This window comes from Xiphophorus couchianus, chromosome 7 (genome assembly GCF_001444195.1).
Source record: "Xiphophorus couchianus chromosome 7, X_couchianus-1.0, whole genome shotgun sequence".
Lineage (NCBI taxonomy): Eukaryota > Metazoa > Chordata > Actinopteri > Cyprinodontiformes > Poeciliidae > Xiphophorus > Xiphophorus couchianus.
The window spans coordinates 19,085,649-19,105,365 of NC_040234.1; the positions used below are offsets into that span (position 1 = coordinate 19,085,649).

General features: G+C 38.2%; 1 protein-coding gene across 10 annotated transcripts in view; it reads left to right on the plus strand.

Annotated features, from left to right (window-relative positions):
* dip2a (disco-interacting protein 2 homolog A) overlaps positions 1–19,717 on the plus strand; it is a 92,124-nt gene that overhangs the window by 40,347 nt on the left and 32,060 nt on the right. For all 10 annotated transcript variants that reach the window (XM_028023179.1, XM_028023168.1, XM_028023172.1 and 7 more), the window contains exons 2-3: positions 13,721–13,792; positions 19,536–19,655. In XM_028023179.1, coding sequence (XP_027878980.1) covers positions 13,721–13,792; positions 19,536–19,655 — 192 coding nt within the window. The remainder of the gene's footprint in view (positions 1–13,720; positions 13,793–19,535; positions 19,656–19,717) is intronic.

Below are 19,717 nucleotides of genomic sequence, written 5' to 3' on the forward strand. Positions count from 1 at the left end.
ACAGCCACAAGCTTCAACATATTTCATGTGAGAAATGAAACACAAAGTAGTTCATAATAGTAAGGGCTTATTCATGGAGGGAGGCTGGTGCCCGTTACCAGCGGACATTGGGTGAGAGGCAGACAGATGGCATCCCATCCCATTTTAGCTGGTTTTGTATCTTTATGGTTGTTGTCCTGCTGAAATGAGAGCCTTCAGCCTCTCTCTAGTGTTTTGCTGTCTCTAGCATGTTTTCTTCCAGCATTTCTCTATCTTTAGCTCCATCCACCTTCCAGGCAACTTAAACTGTCTTTCCTGTGCGTGCAGAAGAAACTCATCCCCATACCCTGATTCTGCCACCACCATGTTTCATGGTAGGTTTGGTATGTTTAGGTTATGGATTTTTCTACCATGCATCGCATTTAGAAAACTACATCTCGTTGCTTGTACTTGTGACAGTGCAATGACAATAAAGTTGAATTCTATTCTATTCTATTTAGACCAGAAAGCTTAATTTTTCCTTTTTTTTTTTTTTTACCAGAGCTCCTCAGTTAACCTGTGCTCAGGTGATGGTGTTAGTAATAAAAATTGACAAAAATAAATCAAGGTTTACAAGTATCTTTGCATAGGACTGTACATACTTGTACTAAAATGGATCAAGGTTTGAATCTGATTGCCAGCTTGGAAGCTGGCAAAAAAACTAACTAGAAAAAGTCTGACATGTGACCTTAAAGGTAATAAATCCTCATTTAGATAATTGTTTGCAAAACCACTTATTATATTTTTATAGGTGTTGGAATTACAGCTTTAGGAGAGATGTAAAGTGAGGAACAGATGGCGTGTGAAATGAGGTGAAGCTTGTGGTCATCCTGTCCAGCAGCCTGTAGAGATCAGCCTGACGAGCTGTTTTTGTACATTTTGACTTGAGAGAGCAAATCTTGGAGTACACGCCCACACACGCACACACACAAACACACGCACACATACATACTTGTGGTTTTCCTGAAATTGAGTAATGTGAGACATTTATTGAACAAAAAAGCAGCAGGAGACTGATTTTTTGATAGTATAGCACATTACTATTTTGAAAACTATCTGACTTATATCCTCAACTTCACATTATTGATCTAACTTTAGTGACATTGTTAGATTAACAACGTAAGAGGAAAAAACCTTGTAGATATTTGGTAATTTCAATATAAAGAATAATGTTTGTATGTGCTTTTCTTTTAATCTCACACTGATGCTGGGCTTTCCACCAAGATCCAGTCACGACAAATCACAGATGAGGAACAGAAAAAGCTTTGTTTTATTCCTTGAGACTCTTAGAACAGAGCTCATTACTTTTGGGCAAAGACGAATATAAGGACAAACCCATACACACGGTTCCCTACTGCAACCCTACAACTATGTGGACCTGTGCTTGCACTCGTTAACCACGGGATCCGTGTGTAGACATTCAGCGTTTTGTTGTGCACACAGAACCCCCCCCCACCTTGCTGTCCCTCAATAAAGAAAAAAAATGCTGTGTGTGTACATCTGCAAGGAGCTTAATGGCTGAGCTTGTGTCAAGCCGGTGAAACATGACCATTCATATGGTAATAACCAGGCGAAAAAGAAGACAATAAATCGCTTCACGTCCACTAAGACCGCGCTGAGGAGTGAGCAGAAGCCACTGATCTGGAGGCTTCCGATGGGTCACCATCTGACTCCTATCTCTGAGTCCAGGGATGCCGAGCTTCTGTTCAGTGAGGCGCATGCTGGAGCTGCTGCAAGGTGCCTCTGCCAAGAAGATGGGAGATGGAGCTATTCAAAAGCTTCTGTGTTAGGAAAACAGACTAAAATCAGGTGATTGGACTTTTTCTTTTCTTGAGTAATTATTTTCAGATTGTGTTCCTGTTAATTGAAACGTAATTCTTATTTACTGTTTGTATAGAAACTTGAATACGTAGTGTAGTGTCCTAATCTGCAAACTGAATTCCAAACCAATCGTGATGGATATTTAGTCATCTTCTGGGAGGAGCTAAGTCAAAAGTTTCCTGAAGCTTCCACATTGTTGTTCAAATTTTACTTTACAATCTCAGCTTCCAGAGCACAAACATTAGTAGAAGTGGACAGGCCTGGACAATTTTTTGCAGCTTAAGACTGATCCTGGTGGCTGTCTCCACTCTCAGAGCTGATTTATAAGCATGTTAGTGGATGACTGAAACACTCTGCCGCTCTAAGCGAGTGGAGTAAGTTATTTTACTCCAGTGCAGCTGAGGACTGAATGCTGCTTTCCAGCTTTGAGAATAATACTCTTATTTCAGGGCGGTGTGTTAACGCTGAGGCTCCTGCACTGGTCACGCTTGTCACACAGATGTCGCGCTCCACAAATCACACACATGAATACACACTAACCCCACAGGCAGAATGAAAACACTCAAACAATGAGACAGTATTGTTTTTTGGGGGCGGGGGGGACTTCGATAATATTCTTTCACTTTGTGTTTTTAATTTCTATTAGAATTTAAAAATAACCTAGCGGTGCAGATGTGATAAAAATGTAATTATTTAATAGTATTTTAATAGGTATGAAATTAAAGTCTGCTTTGCTCCTGTGATTTTTGAAAGCCCTCTGTTGTGCTGTGTAATGTTCTTTTGCGCCATCTCTGCTGCTGCTGTTCCTGTAGGTGAGACACGTGTTTGCACATCGTGAAGTCCTGGCTGAGGGCCAGAATAGCAGCACAGCTCAGTGTATTCTGGGAGTAGCATGTGTAAATGAAGCTGGCATGAATGGGTTTGGATCAGAGCCAGACCAGTTCGGCTCTCGCATATGAACCAACGGTTTGCTTCATTTACATACTTGAGGACACTCGTGGACAATATGTCCTATTGTTCCAACCTTCTCTACTGCAAACCTAACTCCAAACCATTTATTTTTTTTAACTTTTTTCCTTACTTTTAGTTTAACCTTGAACCTTTTGATACATTACAACCACCTATTGTAGAATATTTCATATGCGCAAAAGAAATAGTGCACAAATCTGAATAGAAAAAAAAATTGAACAAGATTTTCAACATTTATTAATCAATAAAAATCTGAAAACTATGAGATGGCATTTGTGCCAACAATTTTCTTGTCTAGCCACCTTTTTGCTGCAATTCTTTTGCGGTATGTCAGTTTTGCACATCGATAGGACTGAATTTTTTTCCTCATTCTTCTTTGCAAAGATAGTTCAAGTGATGTCACCATTCCATTGTAGCTTTGGCTGTGTGTTTAGGGACATTGTCTTGCTGGAAGGTTGAACCTCCTGGTCTCAAGTCTGTTGCCGCCTTTAACACAGCGAACCCAACAATTTTTAAATGCTTCCCTGCTCCAACACAGCTGAATCAAATGAATGCATAATTACTAAGCCTCTGCATGGATGAATGACTGCTGATGAGCAAATCCAGCCTTTTGATTCAGGTGTGTTTCAAGACGTTGCAGACTCTCTGGGACTGGAGGTGGGCACTGCCACAGAGTTCAACATGTTTTCTTCTAGGATTACATTCATTCATGCTATTGTCAACTCTGACCAGCATTCCTAACAATTTTTTTTTTTTTGTTTCGACAATATCTTAGTAAAGTACATTGAGCTTTTAGGTGGTAAAGAGAAAATGTGAGAACATTCAATTGGGATAAAGAATAACTGAGGATACTTTTAATTTGTTTATGGCACATTAGCAGGTTAATGTGTCCTTGCACTTATGTCTGTGTGGTCTTGCTTCTTTATTTCTCCCAGAACTGATGTAAGTGTGTTTCTCTGTTTTGTATGTATACACAACAGAGTATGTATGTATAGTAGAAGTGTTGATTTGTGACTTGTTAATTATGGCTGCCCCTCTTGCCTGCTCCCTGAAACAGTGCACAGCTGCAGGCTCCCCAGTGTAAAGCAGCTCTGCATCTAATGTCTTATTATTCACGCTGTCTGTCTGCTCACCAGCCATACTGAGCCTGAGGGACGAAGGGGGAATTTTGGTCTGTGTGTGTGTGTGTGTGTGGTTGTGATGAGGGGGTTATGTATTAACAAAGTGGTAATGGAGGGTTAGTTCACTCTCCTAATTGGTTGGCACTACTTAATTAAAAGCGATGCGATGCTGTGATTGGAGCTGTTGATGGATGGAGGCCGAGGGACGGCATGGTGCCTTAGGATCAGAGTTATCAGATAGTGGGCGTGTGTGTGTGTGTGTGTGTGTGTGTGTGTGTGTGTGTGTGTATTAGCAGCACGTGCGTCTATTGAAAGGAAGAAGAAGTCATTACCTTTTAATTATGTCCTCCTCTATTTCTCATTTTTCTCTCTTTCCTCTTTTTGTCATTATTTCTGCCTTTTGTGTCTGAAATTCTCCAGTCAGCTCCACCTCCTGATGTTTCTCCAGCTGGCTCCCAGTTTCAGTTTCATCATCAGCTTCAATCGACCCTCTCTTTTCTGTAACACTTACCCTTCTTCCTTCTGATTCTGGCTTACTCTAAGTCTTTTCAATGTTTTTTTTTCTTTGTTACTTTAATTATTTATCAGTGCACCTACAGCTACTTGTGTTCAATTTATGCTTTAGCAGTCATATTTCTTATAGCCTTAAGTTTATCTATGTTGGAGCAGAATGGTACATTTAGTATGTGATCTAAATGGATTTGGCCTTGAATCAAGTTCTGAATTGCTGTAAACTCCTGGAGTGAATGAAACATTGCTGTTTGCACATTTTTTTAGTTTCAAAGCACTTCAAGGCCCAATATCTTTCTTTTTTTTTTGACCATAAAGTTATTTATTATGACTACAAAATAGGTTTTGTTTATTGTTTTCTTTATTGGAATACATTTTCAGCAGTTTGTTCTCCTACCAATGAACAGTCTCTAATTGTGAATGATTGTGAACAGAAGGTTTATTTTAATCTAGAGATTGAAGGAAACAAACTCCCACAAAATCAATGATCCGCTAAAAACTGTGTTTAAGAACTTTGTAGAATAAACTCTGCTGCTGAGCACAGTGCCAAGATGTTTGTTGTAGCTGGTCACCAGGCTTGCATCCCGCCTCATGAGGGATTTGGTCAGCTCCAAACTGCCATGGGATCATTAACAGAAGGCCGAAGGTCGATCCCTATCTTTTCTATAATAATTTTCACAATGTGAGTCAAGATCCTGTCTGGAGCTCCAGGCTGACATCTATTGATAATCATTTTGATGATGAATATCTGCACTAATTGCTGTCAACTTCTTGATGGTCTTGTAGTCATTGACATTCTTGTACCTACAGTTTTGTCTTTGATATCTTTTGGCAGCTCCTTGGTCTTGACTATGTTTGAAAAGAAATTTAGGGATAAGAAATTGATCAGTGTAATTGTCATTTTGGGAAAATAACAAATAGGTTTACGCAAGAATTTTGACTATTTAATCTGCTCTGCAACAATTATCATATGCTGTTAAACACTTCGGCATTTTACACTTGTGCTACAAATCTCTAGATGAGGACATATGACTGTGACTGACCAGTCTATAGGTACCAGAATGAAATCAATGTTTCTAAGTGGTGAAGCCAACTCTGCGGATAAAAAAACAGGCATGGTGTTTTTTGGGTTCCTGATTTTGCTCCTGAACATACCTGAGGGGCTGTGGGCAAAGTCAGCAAAACGGCAAAGATTGTAGGCGCCTTCCTGACAGCTCCAATGACATGTCTAACTCTGCAAAGCTCCATCACCCTCCAAAGGCTGTACTTGAGCAATTTACAGGCAGCAGTTTGGACTCAACAATGTGCCCTGTGTATTCCAGACATCTCCTCTAACATGCCATTAGGACAGGCAGCATTTAACACAGTCATCGGAATGTAACACTTCCTTTCCTTTATGAATGAAGAAATTAACATGGGAGTTTTCCTTTTTTATGTTGTTCTTCCTCTGTTTTGACAGTATTTGATATTTTTAAAATCCCCTCCTTACACTTAAAAACTCAACATGGCATTAACAAAATAAACAAGATCATCCTGTTTGAATATGTCACTGCTTACATGCAGGGCTGCAGAAAAAATGGATTCACAGTCATCATCCTATTATTAAAGTGCAATATTGCAACTGCATATGACCACTTGAATGCTGTACTTTGATAGATATAACATTTAAAGTCACTTATGCAGTAATATATTAACATTTAATAAAGATTATAGTTATATTCTACAGATCAAGAATGTCATGAGTACAACATTGTTGAGGAAGATAAGGGGATTAAAAATGTGTTTGTTGCCACAACAATTATTATCAATATTAATCTGTATAGTAACATTTCTAAGTTTTCATAAAGTAATGCAACTGTTTTAGTGTTCATAATTGTACTTCTTGTCAATGAAACATATATGGTTAAAAAGTCTTTTGTATGATTTGTACTGATTTAATGTGTTTAATTGGTTTGAGCAGTTGTCAATTAGTCTAGAAATTGTTCACACGTGTGGAAGATTTATGTTTAAAGTATTTTAATTAAATTTTACCAACATGTTTCTTCTGTCTGAAAGTATTCATGTTTTGAAATTGCTCAGCCAAAGTTCAGATTTGATTTTGATATAGCATCTATGGAGGTAGCTAAAGATTAGGGTGATGGCAAAGAGCCCTTCCAACCTCAAAAACTTGAAGCTGCTCACTAAAAAAAAATGTTAAAACATGAAAAGGGCAGACGTTAGAAAGGTGTTTGATAATTGACCATTTTAAAAAGCATTTTTAACTTGTAATTTTTTATTAAATTGTTAATGAAAACATGATTTGTTTTATAACAATGACTCTCGTACTTTTTCTTATTTTTAGCCTTTAGGTGTTGGTAATTTCCATTGACTAAGCGCTAATGAAAATATCAAAATCTGCCAAGGGTATGAATCATTTTACCATCCTATTTAACTACCAGCCTAAAAATTCACAAGAAAATGTATTTTGTTCTATAAAAGCTACAGTGGTTATTAATTTACCTCACATATTGAATTCAATAGCTTTGCACAGGATTTTCCCCATAAACCTCCTCAGAGAAGGTGATTAGCCCAGCAGTGAAAGGCCTAAAGAAGCAGACAGGATGTTCTTTTTTCTGGAAGTGTTTGGCTATATTCATTAGCTTTTCGCTACCAAACATTAATTAGCCTAATCATATGCAGGCATTCACTGAACGTGTGTGCCACAGGGCAAATAGGTGGCTAGTGTCTAAAATGAAATACAGATGCAGAGCCGCTCAGACATGCAGACATCCATCCCCTCCTCTTCGGAGGAGGCTGAGGAAACCCGTGGGACTCCTGGAGTACTCTATCTCCAGCCAGTCTAAATACAGGGGTGGATTTTCCTCAACATCAAAGGTAGACTAATCTCACCCCTCAGTGGCTTCCTCTGGTTAAATTTTTTTCCCACAAAGCAGTTTTTAGATAGAAATTGTTGAAGAATTACAATGTTAATCTCAAAGTTACCAAACTCATCCCTCACTTGATATTTCTGATTCTTTGTTGCTTAATCTTCATGTTTGATTTTTGTTGCTCTGCTTTGAAACAAGCTGTCTTCGTGCGGTGTAACCTGACTTGTGTGAACATGTCATAACAAGCTAATGAAGGCTCTTCACAGTTGTTGTACAGTGGAAGTGCTGTGTGGGATCGGTATGTGAGAAAGGTGGGGGGCAGGGGTCTGCTTTGACACCCTAATCCTGCAGCCAAGCTTGGCTTTGTGGAAACCTTCGCTGGGAGGAGAGTGAACAAGGGACGGATGGAAACGGTGAAAGAGAGAGAGGGGTGGGGGGATGTTTGGAGGGGGCTGATAGCAGAGGGGGTGCTGCGAGTGGAGGGTTAGAGAGAGAGGAAGGGGAGTGATAGGACGGCAGGATGAGGGAGATGGGGTTCGATCTTTCTCCTGCTCTGACTTTGAAAGGAAACAAAGAATGGCAGAGTGGCCTGATTTATGACAGCAGGATGTGTTAGACTGTTTTAGCTGGTTAGCCTCAGCTGACCCCCTGGCCTCTTATTCTGAACCTTCTTCCATCACTGCTCTGTTTGCTGAAGACATCACCGCTCTGCAGCCTTCTGGCTTCTGTGAGTTACTCTGCCTGTCTTTATAGTTTGCTACAGGTCTTATGTGTGTGTGTTTTTTAAAATCCTATTATTATTAACCAAACATTTTAAGTCATAGATAGACTGTAAAGATGCCCTGTGGTGTTATGCTTTTTTCTCTTATCTGTATTTTTGCCTTTTTCTTTCCTCATCAGATGTGAATACACAAGTATATCCAGTTAAAGTTGGATCAGAGAAATACTTTGCATGGTAAAGTTAGATCACTTTGCATCCCGATATTCCATTCCTGCAAATATGTACTGAAAAAAATTTAAAGATTCAAATGACAGTGACATATAAAACCTAAGCCAAATGTGCAGGAGAGCTTATGCTGACAGACAGCTGGTCACATCTGCTTTTTCTGCCGCAATTAATGCACAAGCCCAGAGACTAGTTTCTCCCCCTGCCTAAATATTTAGTTGTGGTTTTCTGTGTCTGAAGGGCAGACAGTTTGATTGCTGGCTCAGTAGCAGAGTTGGCACGTTTGTGGGTCAGACTGGCACGGGATCTGACATTGTGGAAAGGGTGGGGCCATCTTTCTGGCTGGTGGTCATTCAAGAAGAGGGGGTTGGAGTCTGGTGCCGACATGAAGGTTTTATTTCAGGGGTTCAAGGATTTCACTTGCAGAGGAGGAACAAATTTATAATGCAATAATTGTAGCACCATATGTTTATAGAATGATTTATATATTCTTGAGGAGGAATTGGTGTTACCTCAAACTGGCCACATTGATTTTGGTTCAGTTTTACTAATTGTTCCTTTTATGTTTCAGTTTGAAAGAAATGGACAAAGAGAACTTAAATGCAGAACTCAGGATATTAAGAATTCCAACAAAAAAAATCCAAATTAATTCAAATAATCACACATCAAAAATGGTAAATATAACATAAAACGCAATAACTACCATAGTAACCTGAAAATTAAGTAATCTTTCTCACATGTAGAGAAGAATAAATCTACGAGTGACAATTGATAACAAAACAAGCGTAAACACACACATAAAAGAATAAACACTTCAAACGCAGTCCTAGGCTTTCTAAATAAAACAGAAAACTGGGGAAATATTGTTTAATACAAACCTGGAAACATTACATTAATAATGAATGTGGTTAGTGCACCTATAATTCCTGAAACATAAGTAGATCCTGCCAACATTTCCATCCATCCATCCATCCATTTTCTGTTCACCCTTGTCCCTAATGGGGTCGGGAGGGTTGCTGGTGCCTATCTCCAGCTACGTTCCAGGCGAGAGGCGGGGTACACCCCGGACAGGTCGCCAGTCTGTCGCAGGGCAACACAGAGACATACAGGACAAACAACCATTCACACACACACTCACACCTAGGGAGAATTTAGATAGACCAATTAACCTAACAGTCATGTTTTTGGACTGTGGGAGGAAGCCGGAGTACCCGGAAAGAACCCACGCATGCACAGGGAGAACATGCAAACTCCATGCAGAAAGACCCCGGCCGGGAATCGAACCCAGGACCTTCTTGCTGCAAGGCAACAGTGCTACCAACTGCGCCACTGTGCAGCCCCCCAACATTTCCAAATTCATCATATTTCATGACAGACAGCACTTAAAGGCTCAAAAGAATAAAATAGAACAACACTTTGTTCTCCAGGGAGCCTTCCTCTTATCTGCTGCAAAGTCTTGCTCTCTCTCACTCTTGCAGCTACAGTGAACCTCACATTTTTCACAATGCCAAGGAAAATACATCTTTTTATATCCTCAGACTTCATTGAAAGTTTAACTCTTCTTTACTCATTAGTCACATCTATTTCGAAGTGTTATCAGTGCAGGCTGCTATTGTTTAGTATGGTATGTTCATTGATCTGGAAGAGATTTTTGACTTCCATTGTTTTTTTTTATGTAGAACAGACTGTTAATTAAACACATGAGAATAAAAAATCAATGCAACGCTCTTTTTAATACTTGGGGTGCAGTCAGGATAAGAACTTTGACGTTACTGGATTATTTTTTGTGATGTATTACAGACTTGATCTGTTGCTGCCACTCCGATGTGCACACAGAGATTCACGCACACTTTTACATACCGACCGCCTCTGCCTGAGGGTTCTGATTGTTTTTAATGGGTCACAAGTGCAAACAGCTTCACACACACACTATCAAATTTAAATTCTGGCCTGGTGACACAAAGTTTAAGGTAACCACATAAAATGATTGAATTGTTTTTTCCCACAGCCTCCAGTAAATAAGATGCTTTCACGTCAGACGGATGGTGTGGAAGTGAACATTTGACAGGAGATTTCGCTTTTTGTTTTTGTTTTCTCTGCTTAGCAGACTGAAGGTGATTGAAAAGAGAGAAAGTGTCTGGAGGTCAGGAGATGACAGGAAGGCCTCTGTGTGTCGTCAGCGAGGACTTAGTGGCTGGGATGATGCTGGAAGAGGTTTGAGTGGAAGGATAAAGGGAACAAAGGAGCAGGCTTATGATTAAGATGGATCCTGACTGAGAGAAGATGCAGTCCTTCAGCTGAGCCCATCCTGCTTATTCTCTTTGATGATATGAGAAAGTCCCTTAGCTCTGTGTCAAGCTTTTGTTTATCTCCTGTCTGACACATTCCGTCTCTGTTTTGTTTTACGGTGTTTCCAATCTTCTAAAGTGTGTAATTTGAGGACTTTTCTGTACATGGCTCAGAGGTAAAGGTGGTCAAACCTACATTCCCACTGTGCAATTTACCATAGCTGCAAAGCCGTCCTCTATCTATCTTTCCATCTGTGTCCTCCCCTCCATTCCCATTACCCCTTCACATCCCCACCTCCCACCTCCTTCTGTTATTCCCCAGTCAGCAGGGCACATATTGACCTTTGAATCCTCCCATTTTGCTCCTATTGAGGTACTTAAAGGTCTAAGAGAGAGGAAATAGATTCAGTCAGTAAGTAATGCACAGATACACATCATTTATGTACAAACACTGATGTGCACACTTTCAGAGGAAATTTTGCAACTCTTTACTTCAAGATGTAGGTCCTGTCCTCAAAATCAAAATCAACTTGTTCAGGTCTTGGATGGAGGGAAGATCAGTCCTGATGATCTTCTCTGCTTACCAAATTGTTTGTTGCAGTCTGGCCCTGATATTTAGGGAAACAGAGATTTTCTCCATGTTAGCCCTATCCAAACCCATGCAAACAGAGCCTATCTTAGTTTTCTTGAATCTGATTTTGGTTTTAACCTTATTGACAGAAGGGGATCATCTCCTGCTCTGACTGCAGCTGAGGGGGACTGCTGGATGAGGACTGGGTGTGCCTTTGTCCTGAGGAGCGAGTAATGACAGGTCCTGTTGGTTGCTGAAACAGAGCAGAAACAGTACATGCATTCTCACCAGTCTCCATAAGTCTCCAATGACACCAAAAAGTCACCAGATTCACTGCTGAGGCTTTTCTTTTATTCTCTTTTCTTTTATCTTTTTTTTCTAAAAGAAAGTAGCTACATTTAGCTGCTAAGTTGCCAACTTGGCAACTCTGAAATTTATGTTACTGTTGTCTCCAGCTTCTGGCACAGAATATGTATTACAAACCTTTGACTGTTTTTTTTTTAAAGAGCAAAAATTATTTTTTGGGAATCAAATATTTAGGTGTGGTGTAACAAGGGGCTCGGGGTAGGAGTTTACTGGTACACAACATTCAAAACTATTCCATAATATTTTATGACAAAGTTGCTTGTTCTCGGATCAGAAGATTAGTTTTACTGAGACATAATTCCATGGATCAGCGTGTTCTCCGGGCGGCCCGGCCTCGCAGGCCGCGGGCCAGAATTTGGAGCTGTCACAGAGAATAGTGGGCCTCTATTGTGCGTTTGTCAAACTGGATGGCTGCTGCGGTGTCCAAACAGGCACGCTGGCATGCACACAGACACTCACTGATGTTCTCACACACGCACACAAACAGAGAATTTATCACCCGAACGAGTCAGTGTCAGGTCAGACGGCTTAGCCTGTGGACAGCATTGCATTGTTGCTGGCCTCCATCTCTCTTGGACATTTAACAGTGCAGGCATTCAGTTGTTACTGGTGACTCAGGAGCAGTGGGCAGCGTTGCAAACAACACCTGCCTTCACATTATCACACAGTTGTTCTGAAGAGGCTTAAAGAGCACAGTACAAGCAGAAATTAATTCAATAAGCTGTGAGTAGTGATGCAGAATCATTTACAGTAGCTTGCAAAAGAATTGATGTCACTTAAATTGTTTCACATTTTGTCCCGTTAGAGATTTAATGTGATAGACCAACGCTGAGTAATGCATATTTGTAAAGGGAAAGAGAAATGATGCCTGATTCAACAAACGTTAAAAATTGGAAAAGTTTGCAGAGTGCATTTGTATTTAGCTAAGAAAAAAACCCCACAACTTTTGTAAGGTTTGCAAAAAACCATGTAGAAGATATTGCAAATATTTAGCAGAATGTGGTGTCATTTGATAGGACCAAAATGTTCCTTTTTGCAAAATGGTAGTGGCAGCATCAAGCTGTGGGGATGCTTTTTCCCCCCTGTAAGGACAGGGAAGCTTGTCAGAGTTCATGGGGAGATAGTTGGAGCTAAATACGAGGACACTCATGGACATTTTGCATCCAATCTGCCTGAAGAATAATGAACAAATATTTCATCATTTAAATTTGGAAGCATTGGATATTTATGTGAGTCTTCAGATGGATGTATTGTTTATGAAATATTGGGTCAGCTGTCATGAACCCCTCAGAAAGGAACATAAACACTGTACTTCATAATACTGGATTAATTTTTTTAAAAATAAGTTGAAACCAACACAGAAATATGCATCATGTGGTGGATTCTTCTAACAGCTGAGATTACTGTCACAAACCTTCTGTCTCAGTATTTTAGTTTTGATCTATCTTGGAGTTGTTAGAGCTACAGTACAGGATGTGGAAACAAAGCATGCTCATAGTTTTTTCTTTAAAAAAAAACACCTCAAAATGAACACAAAAAAACAAGTAGTATCTTTAATGGAAAATGAAACATGCTCTAGTTATCTAGGATTGACCAGTCTTCATCTTACTGACCTTCCTGTGTCTTTTGGCATTTTTATGCTCTTTTAAGCCACTCTGTAGACTAGACTTACAACTCTTCAGTAATTTTAGAACTTGTGAACTCTTTCTTGACACATTTCTCTCATTCTTTCTTTTTTTCTGTCTTAATTTTTTTTTTACAAAAATTCTTCTTGGATTCGTTTGATCTTATTTAAATTATTGCCTTTTATTCACATGCAAGGGATAAAAAACTGTGTCATGCTTCCATGACACAGTTTCTACTTTGGGATGTTATTTTAGGCACTCATAAATGATCCTTTAAACTCCACTTGCTCAGTTGATATTATTCAAATACTCAGAGGAAATTGTCTTCTCTAGCTAATATATTAAAAGTGTTTTTGTAAAGCTGGTAAATATACTGTGAGTGAATGAAAAGTGTATATGTCATTAATCATTCCCTAACCAGAACCTGGATCTGGTACCATGTGGTGCCAGTCTAACCAGCCTGGCAGTGTGATCCTGAGGCCGTTATACACACCAACACACACAGAACAGCAAGCCTCAGCCCAGCTAATGACTCATCTCTCTCTGTCCCCCTCCCTGTCTCTTTCTCTTTTTTCTCTCTCTGTCTGTTCCTCTATTTGTCTGTCTTTGTCTGTACAGGAGACATCACTCAGAAGGGCTATGAGAAAAAAAGAAGCAAGCTGCTGGCGCCCTACATCCCACAGATACAAGGTAAGCGTCACCGGCCTGTTGGATCAATTCTGTCGATAGAAGATTTGACTTAGCTCTGGCTGCATAAGTGAATAACAGGGAGGATGTGGGGACCAATGAAATATGGAAAAACAAAACCTCTTTTACATATTTTGCTTTCCAAACAGTTTTAAAAATAACATGGAACAGTATGTACTAATAAAGTTTTCATAACGAGGATTTTAACTCAATTATGCTTTGCTCATGTGTTCCTGTTAGTCTGCCTGTGTGCTTCAGGTCAGAGAGCCTTGAATATGAAAGCATATGTGAGATTGCAGTTTTTCTGTTTAACAATTAGCTTTCAAAAATAAATAGAAAGCTACATCATTTGTAGTAATTTTAATTTAGGTGTTTTGGTGAGTGATATATGAATATTTTATGGGACTGCTTGAAATGCTATTAAACTATTGGTGAAAAGGTTATGTCCACTTCATTGGCATGAAAGTTATAATAATTCTGTAATTTTAAGTGGTTGCAGAGAACCCACATAGTTTCTGTTGCCATCAGCATTTTTCTGCTGGATTTTTGACCACTCTTCATGGAGGAATTGATGTAGCTCATGTAAATTGTTTGGCCTTTAAGCACAGTCTACTTATTTCCAATATGTTTGAGGTAAAGACCCTTCCAGTAGTTTAAAGTCAGCCTGCTTTATTCTATATCTGTTTTAGATTTAGATCCTTGTTCTGTTGGAACAACAGTTTCAAATATCTCGTGATTGATCTGAAGTGAAGTTGAAGAACTTAGACACAGAGTCCTTCTCATTCTGCCATATCAACTTTTTGTGATGTACTGCTAAAACCGACAATAAAGCAGGCCCTTAGCATATTCCTTTTGCCACTATGCTTGTCAGTTCTTATGTTTTAAGACTTCACTTTGATTCCTCCAAAGATGCGTCTCGTCAGTGTGGAGAAATAGTTCAATTTTTGCCTTAATAGACCATCAAACCTTTGACCATATTTATTTATCTTCATATTTAATATGTGCTGGAAGTTGTTGATTTTTCAAAATGATCTTAAAACTGGTTAAATGGACAAATCAGACTGATATAGCTTCCCCAGATCCCTGAGACACCAAGCTTGAGCCCTAGATTTGTGGTAAGACATTAACTTGTTCATTCAAACATTACCTTTTCTAATAGATGTCAAAAAATCAGGTAAACTGCTGTCAAAGACTTGTTCATTGCTTCAAAAGTCTATAGATTTATCTGCAACTCACTAATATTTCAAATATTGACGGAAAGGCCTCACTCAGCTGGTCTTATTGTCCAAAATAATTTAGTTCCTTTGTAAAATTTAGATGATTTGTTTTCTAAAATGTGAAACTAGAAATATGTTTTAGCTTAACTCACCCAGCCTTCAAAATTTTAGTTTTTTTAGTACGCTTATAAAGTTGCTTTTTTACACAAAAGAGTTACTGGTTCATGTCTTAGATGCACAAAAGTGCAAATTATAAGGATAAAACACAAGGAGAGTTTTAGGAGCTTTCAGGCATAAAAAGAAGACATGATAGAAAAAATTAGTGGCACAGCAAATTATTCTCTCATTACTGACATGAGAGAAAACATGTGCTTTATGTGTTTAAAGGGTTTTAAACCAGCACTTGTAATACAAAAGTCTTTTGGAATAAATTGTACCTAATTTGATGGGTCACAGTCAGTATAATAACAGTATTTATATATTAAAGAAGTGTATGTATCCCTGTTTTGGAGGCAGATTCTGCCTGCATTCGAAGTGAATACCAAAAGTTGCCACTGCTCCATCTTCCATCTGCTCCTCATAGTTTTCAGTTCTGCCTGCTCTGACAGGCGTAAGTGGAAACCAGAGTGTACCGTGGGCTTCCAGCTTCAGGCTTTCCACTGGAATTAGCAGGACTGTTATTTAGCTTGGGCGGATCATTTCCTTCATTCTCCCGATCCGTCACTTTTTGTTAGTTTTGTGTGATTCTTTGTTTAATCTTTTTGAGTCCAAAACCAAACGGTTAATTTAAGCCAGCAGCATGTGTCCTGAAACTTTGCACATGGGTTTTGGATTTCTTAAGAAATTATTTCAGTACAAAGAATCAGGTTAAGATTTAACAGATACAGAGTGAGAACTATTCAGGATATTCTGGGCTCCTAAAATCTCAAAAGCTGTTCCCCTTTTTCCTTTGATTTATTGTTGTTATCCTTCAATATTTCAGTATGTGTTTGTTTTTGTGTAAAAAGCTGTTCTGTGTCACACTTCTGAAATGTGTGACACATTTCATATAAACACAAATATATATAATTTGTGTTTTAATAGCAAAGTTATTTAGAAAAACCTGCACGTTTCAGGTACAGAAACATGCAGATATAGAAACTTATAAACTTTCAAATTCAGAAGATTCTAATAAGAACCAAAGATTTTAAAACATCTGGAAACATGCTTGCAAAAAACGGATCATATTAGATAAACTGAAAGATTGCTCTGAAACAAATTATGAAATTTAAAAATCCAGAGTTCTTGACTAGATTAAATTATGTTTTTTGAAAGTCAATACCTTCATAAACAGCTACGAAACCGAAACAGCTTATGTCCAAAATAGACTTTATTAAGAATAACATAAAATGACAATGAGATGCTTTTGAAAAAATAAAACAAAATGAAGGTAGATAAGATGTAAGATAAGAGTGTTTTATTAATCCAACTTAAAAAATTATTTAACTTGCTATATGTCATTAAATTTAAAGTTACTTCATTGTCATATGTGTTTGACATGACAACTTAATACATTTAATGTATTTACTTGGATAAGCCTAATTTAATTAGGAAATGTACAAAATTTTTATAATCATCTGTTTTCTTTTTTCTGTGTATTTCCTACCTTTCAGATTTGGCTTTTTTTTTGGTCATACATAAATGTTTCAGATCATCAAACTAATTTTAATCAGATAAAAGTAACCTTGGCAAATATAAAAGGGAGTTTGAAATTTTGTCAAATCTATAAAATCAATGACAGATTTTTGTTTTTATTCAAGTTATCTTTTTTATGATATTATGAAAACCTACTTCTAAGTGTGGCATTAAAGCAAAAATAGAAGGAATCTTTAAGGAGGCAAACACTTTTTCACAGCACTGTCGCTAGCAATATCCACCATTAGAATTTTATGGGGCTACTAAAGTGGAACTAACTTGATGGCAAATAACAATTTTTAAGCCTTGCATATTAAATTTAGATTATTCTTTATGTTTCACCAAATAGGGTTCAGGATGAGTTAGGTCGTTTTTACAAAAGCAAAGCTGATTTTCTTTTGATGTCTCCCAATGTAAATAACTCGATGGGAGGGAGATTTTGTTCGGATGACATGTTCTGCTGACCTCACCAACACACTGCAGGACCTTCCTGTATTTTGCTATGCAGCTGGGGAACCAAACCACAGTTGGTCAGGACACTGTTGTTGCTGACCAATAGAAGTTGGTCAGCAGGCGGTGAGCACGCTTTAACTTCCTGAGGAAGTTGAGCTTCTGTTGCTTCTTTCCCTGTTGATGGGGAAACACGCCTAGATATGAAAAATGTTTTCCTTTTGTATGCAGAGGGATGACAATTTCTTGAATTCCTGGGATTTTTAGATTTGCAATACTGAAAAAATATATACACATCAGGTGCTTTTGTGATTTTTGTTTTGAAGTTTCAGATAGAAATTGTAAGGTTGTTTCTAGTATATTGAAGTATGCAACTTTTCACTGTACAACCACATTCAAGAGCATATAACTTAACTTTCAGAAAAGTCAGAAGGAAGTTGATACTATATATTAGTCAAAATTAAATACTAAGTAATATTTGAGTTGTAAAAACTGCCAGATGCTTTTCCATTACTCAAAATAAAGTCTGAAGGCCTTTTTTTAAATCTGTAAAAGGTAGAGACTATGTTTGCATTGATCTTAGAAGTTTTCAATAATCTCCTGCCGCTCATGGGTGTCAATAACTGCTGACACTACCTTGAATAAAACTGAATACTCCATTTGATTTCTGAGGAATAAACCTTTAAGAGCATAAATTCACTTTATGCTTCTCAAGCATGTTTTTAAAGCATGCTTTACAGTTAGCAACATAAACCACATTAATTTCATCAATTTCATCAATGTAGCTTTTTTTGTGTGAATGCAACTTCTTACTCGATTTTTGTCATAAACCAGTCATATTTGGTATGTAGGAGGTGATACACAGACATGCATCATTATGACTCACAGCAGTAACCAAGTGCTGTCTTGAGACAGGTGATATAAATTCATCAGTGTGCGTTGAGAACCAATGAAGACATCTGCTGTGACCGAGCAGACCCCTGATTGGCTGAGTGTTGTGTTTCTGGGTGGGGTGTTCTGCCCAGCAACCGGGTCTACCGTCCTGGCTTGCTTTATGGACCTGTTTCCCTTTGGGAGATGTGGAGAGACTGTTGTGTGACCGGACTGTCAGAGCGACGAAGGGGCATATATTAATGTGTGAAGGCATACATCGAATGGCAAAAACACACTATCGGTCTATAAATGTTTTATGTTTTCAGTGTTGTATCGCATATGTTTAATGCTCATTTGACAAAATCAAAAATGTACATTTAATTAAATTATGCAATTAAGCTCTGCTGTGTGTCTGCTTCTCTCTGAGAGTCGCTGACCGTGTAGAAATCATTGATCCTTGTTTAGCTATCCCTGAAAAGCCTGGCTGTTAGCTAGCTGGGTGGATGGCTGACTGATAGGCCAGCCAGGTAAATTCAATATGTTGCAGGCTAAATGGTTTACCAGAAAGCTGCCAAATGCTAATTGTGACTTAGTTTTTTTTTTTGTTTAAAGGAAGAGCAAGTCTGTGCTGTAAAGCAACAGGGGTTACAAAAATGAACTCTACAATAAGGAAGCAGGTCAGTGATAAACCTGTGGAGACATTAAAAGCAGGTTTAGGTTGTGTAGATTCAATATCCCAACCGAGACTCTGTTTTGAATCTTATTGAACTTGAGTTATTTAGCAAAAATGACTAAAAAGTGAAGTCCTTTAAGGTAAAGGCAGAGGCATATCTTACCAGACGTGCAACTGAATTTTCAGCTTAGGGGGTATACAAAGTAATGACATGGGGTGACTCAATATGGAATAATGCTTCACTTTTCAGATATTCATTTGTTAAAGAAAAGTTCAAATAAAATCCCAGTAAAATACACTGAAGTTCATTGATTGCTTTAAGTGTGGAATGATGCAGCATGTTCAAAGTGTGTGAATACTTGGTGTGGTTCAAAGGAAGAAGTGAAGCCAGTGATTGGAAGATTGGTGTTGAAGGTTTTAGGTTTCTCCTCTGATGCTAATTAGTAAATATTTAATGTCTGCTCTTTCTTGACACTCTTGGTGTATAATCATCTCCTTTCAGTTACATCTGTGAAATCTGCAATTACTTTATTTGGAAAACTTTGATTCAGTTTTTAAAGCTGTAAGAGAGACTGGTTGAGTCAAATACTTTCTAATTTTCAAATTGATAAATGCAAAGAAAGCAGACTAAGTATTAAAGGATTACATTTATATAATGAAAAATAGATCTGGCTGAAAAATAATTAGCACACTTGGTTCCAAGTGTGCTAATTAAATTCCGTAAAAAAACGGAATTCCATAAATTCCGTAAACAGAATGTAAATTTACGGAAATTTACATTCCGTAAATTGATTAATGTACCATTATTCAATTGATGTTTTGTTTCTTTCTACAAACTTCAGGTCTGTTTTGTCTGCAGGTGTAGATCCATCTTTGCAAATTGACAACAGGATCCAGGCCTCCTCCCAAGTTGTTCTTCCAGTTTCCAAACACAACAAGTCCAGGGCCGGCAATGCCCGTGATGAGCGCTTCAGATCTGGTAAAAGAAAAAAACAGCTCAATCTCTGAAAAATCTAAATATTGACTGCTTCTTTTCTACAA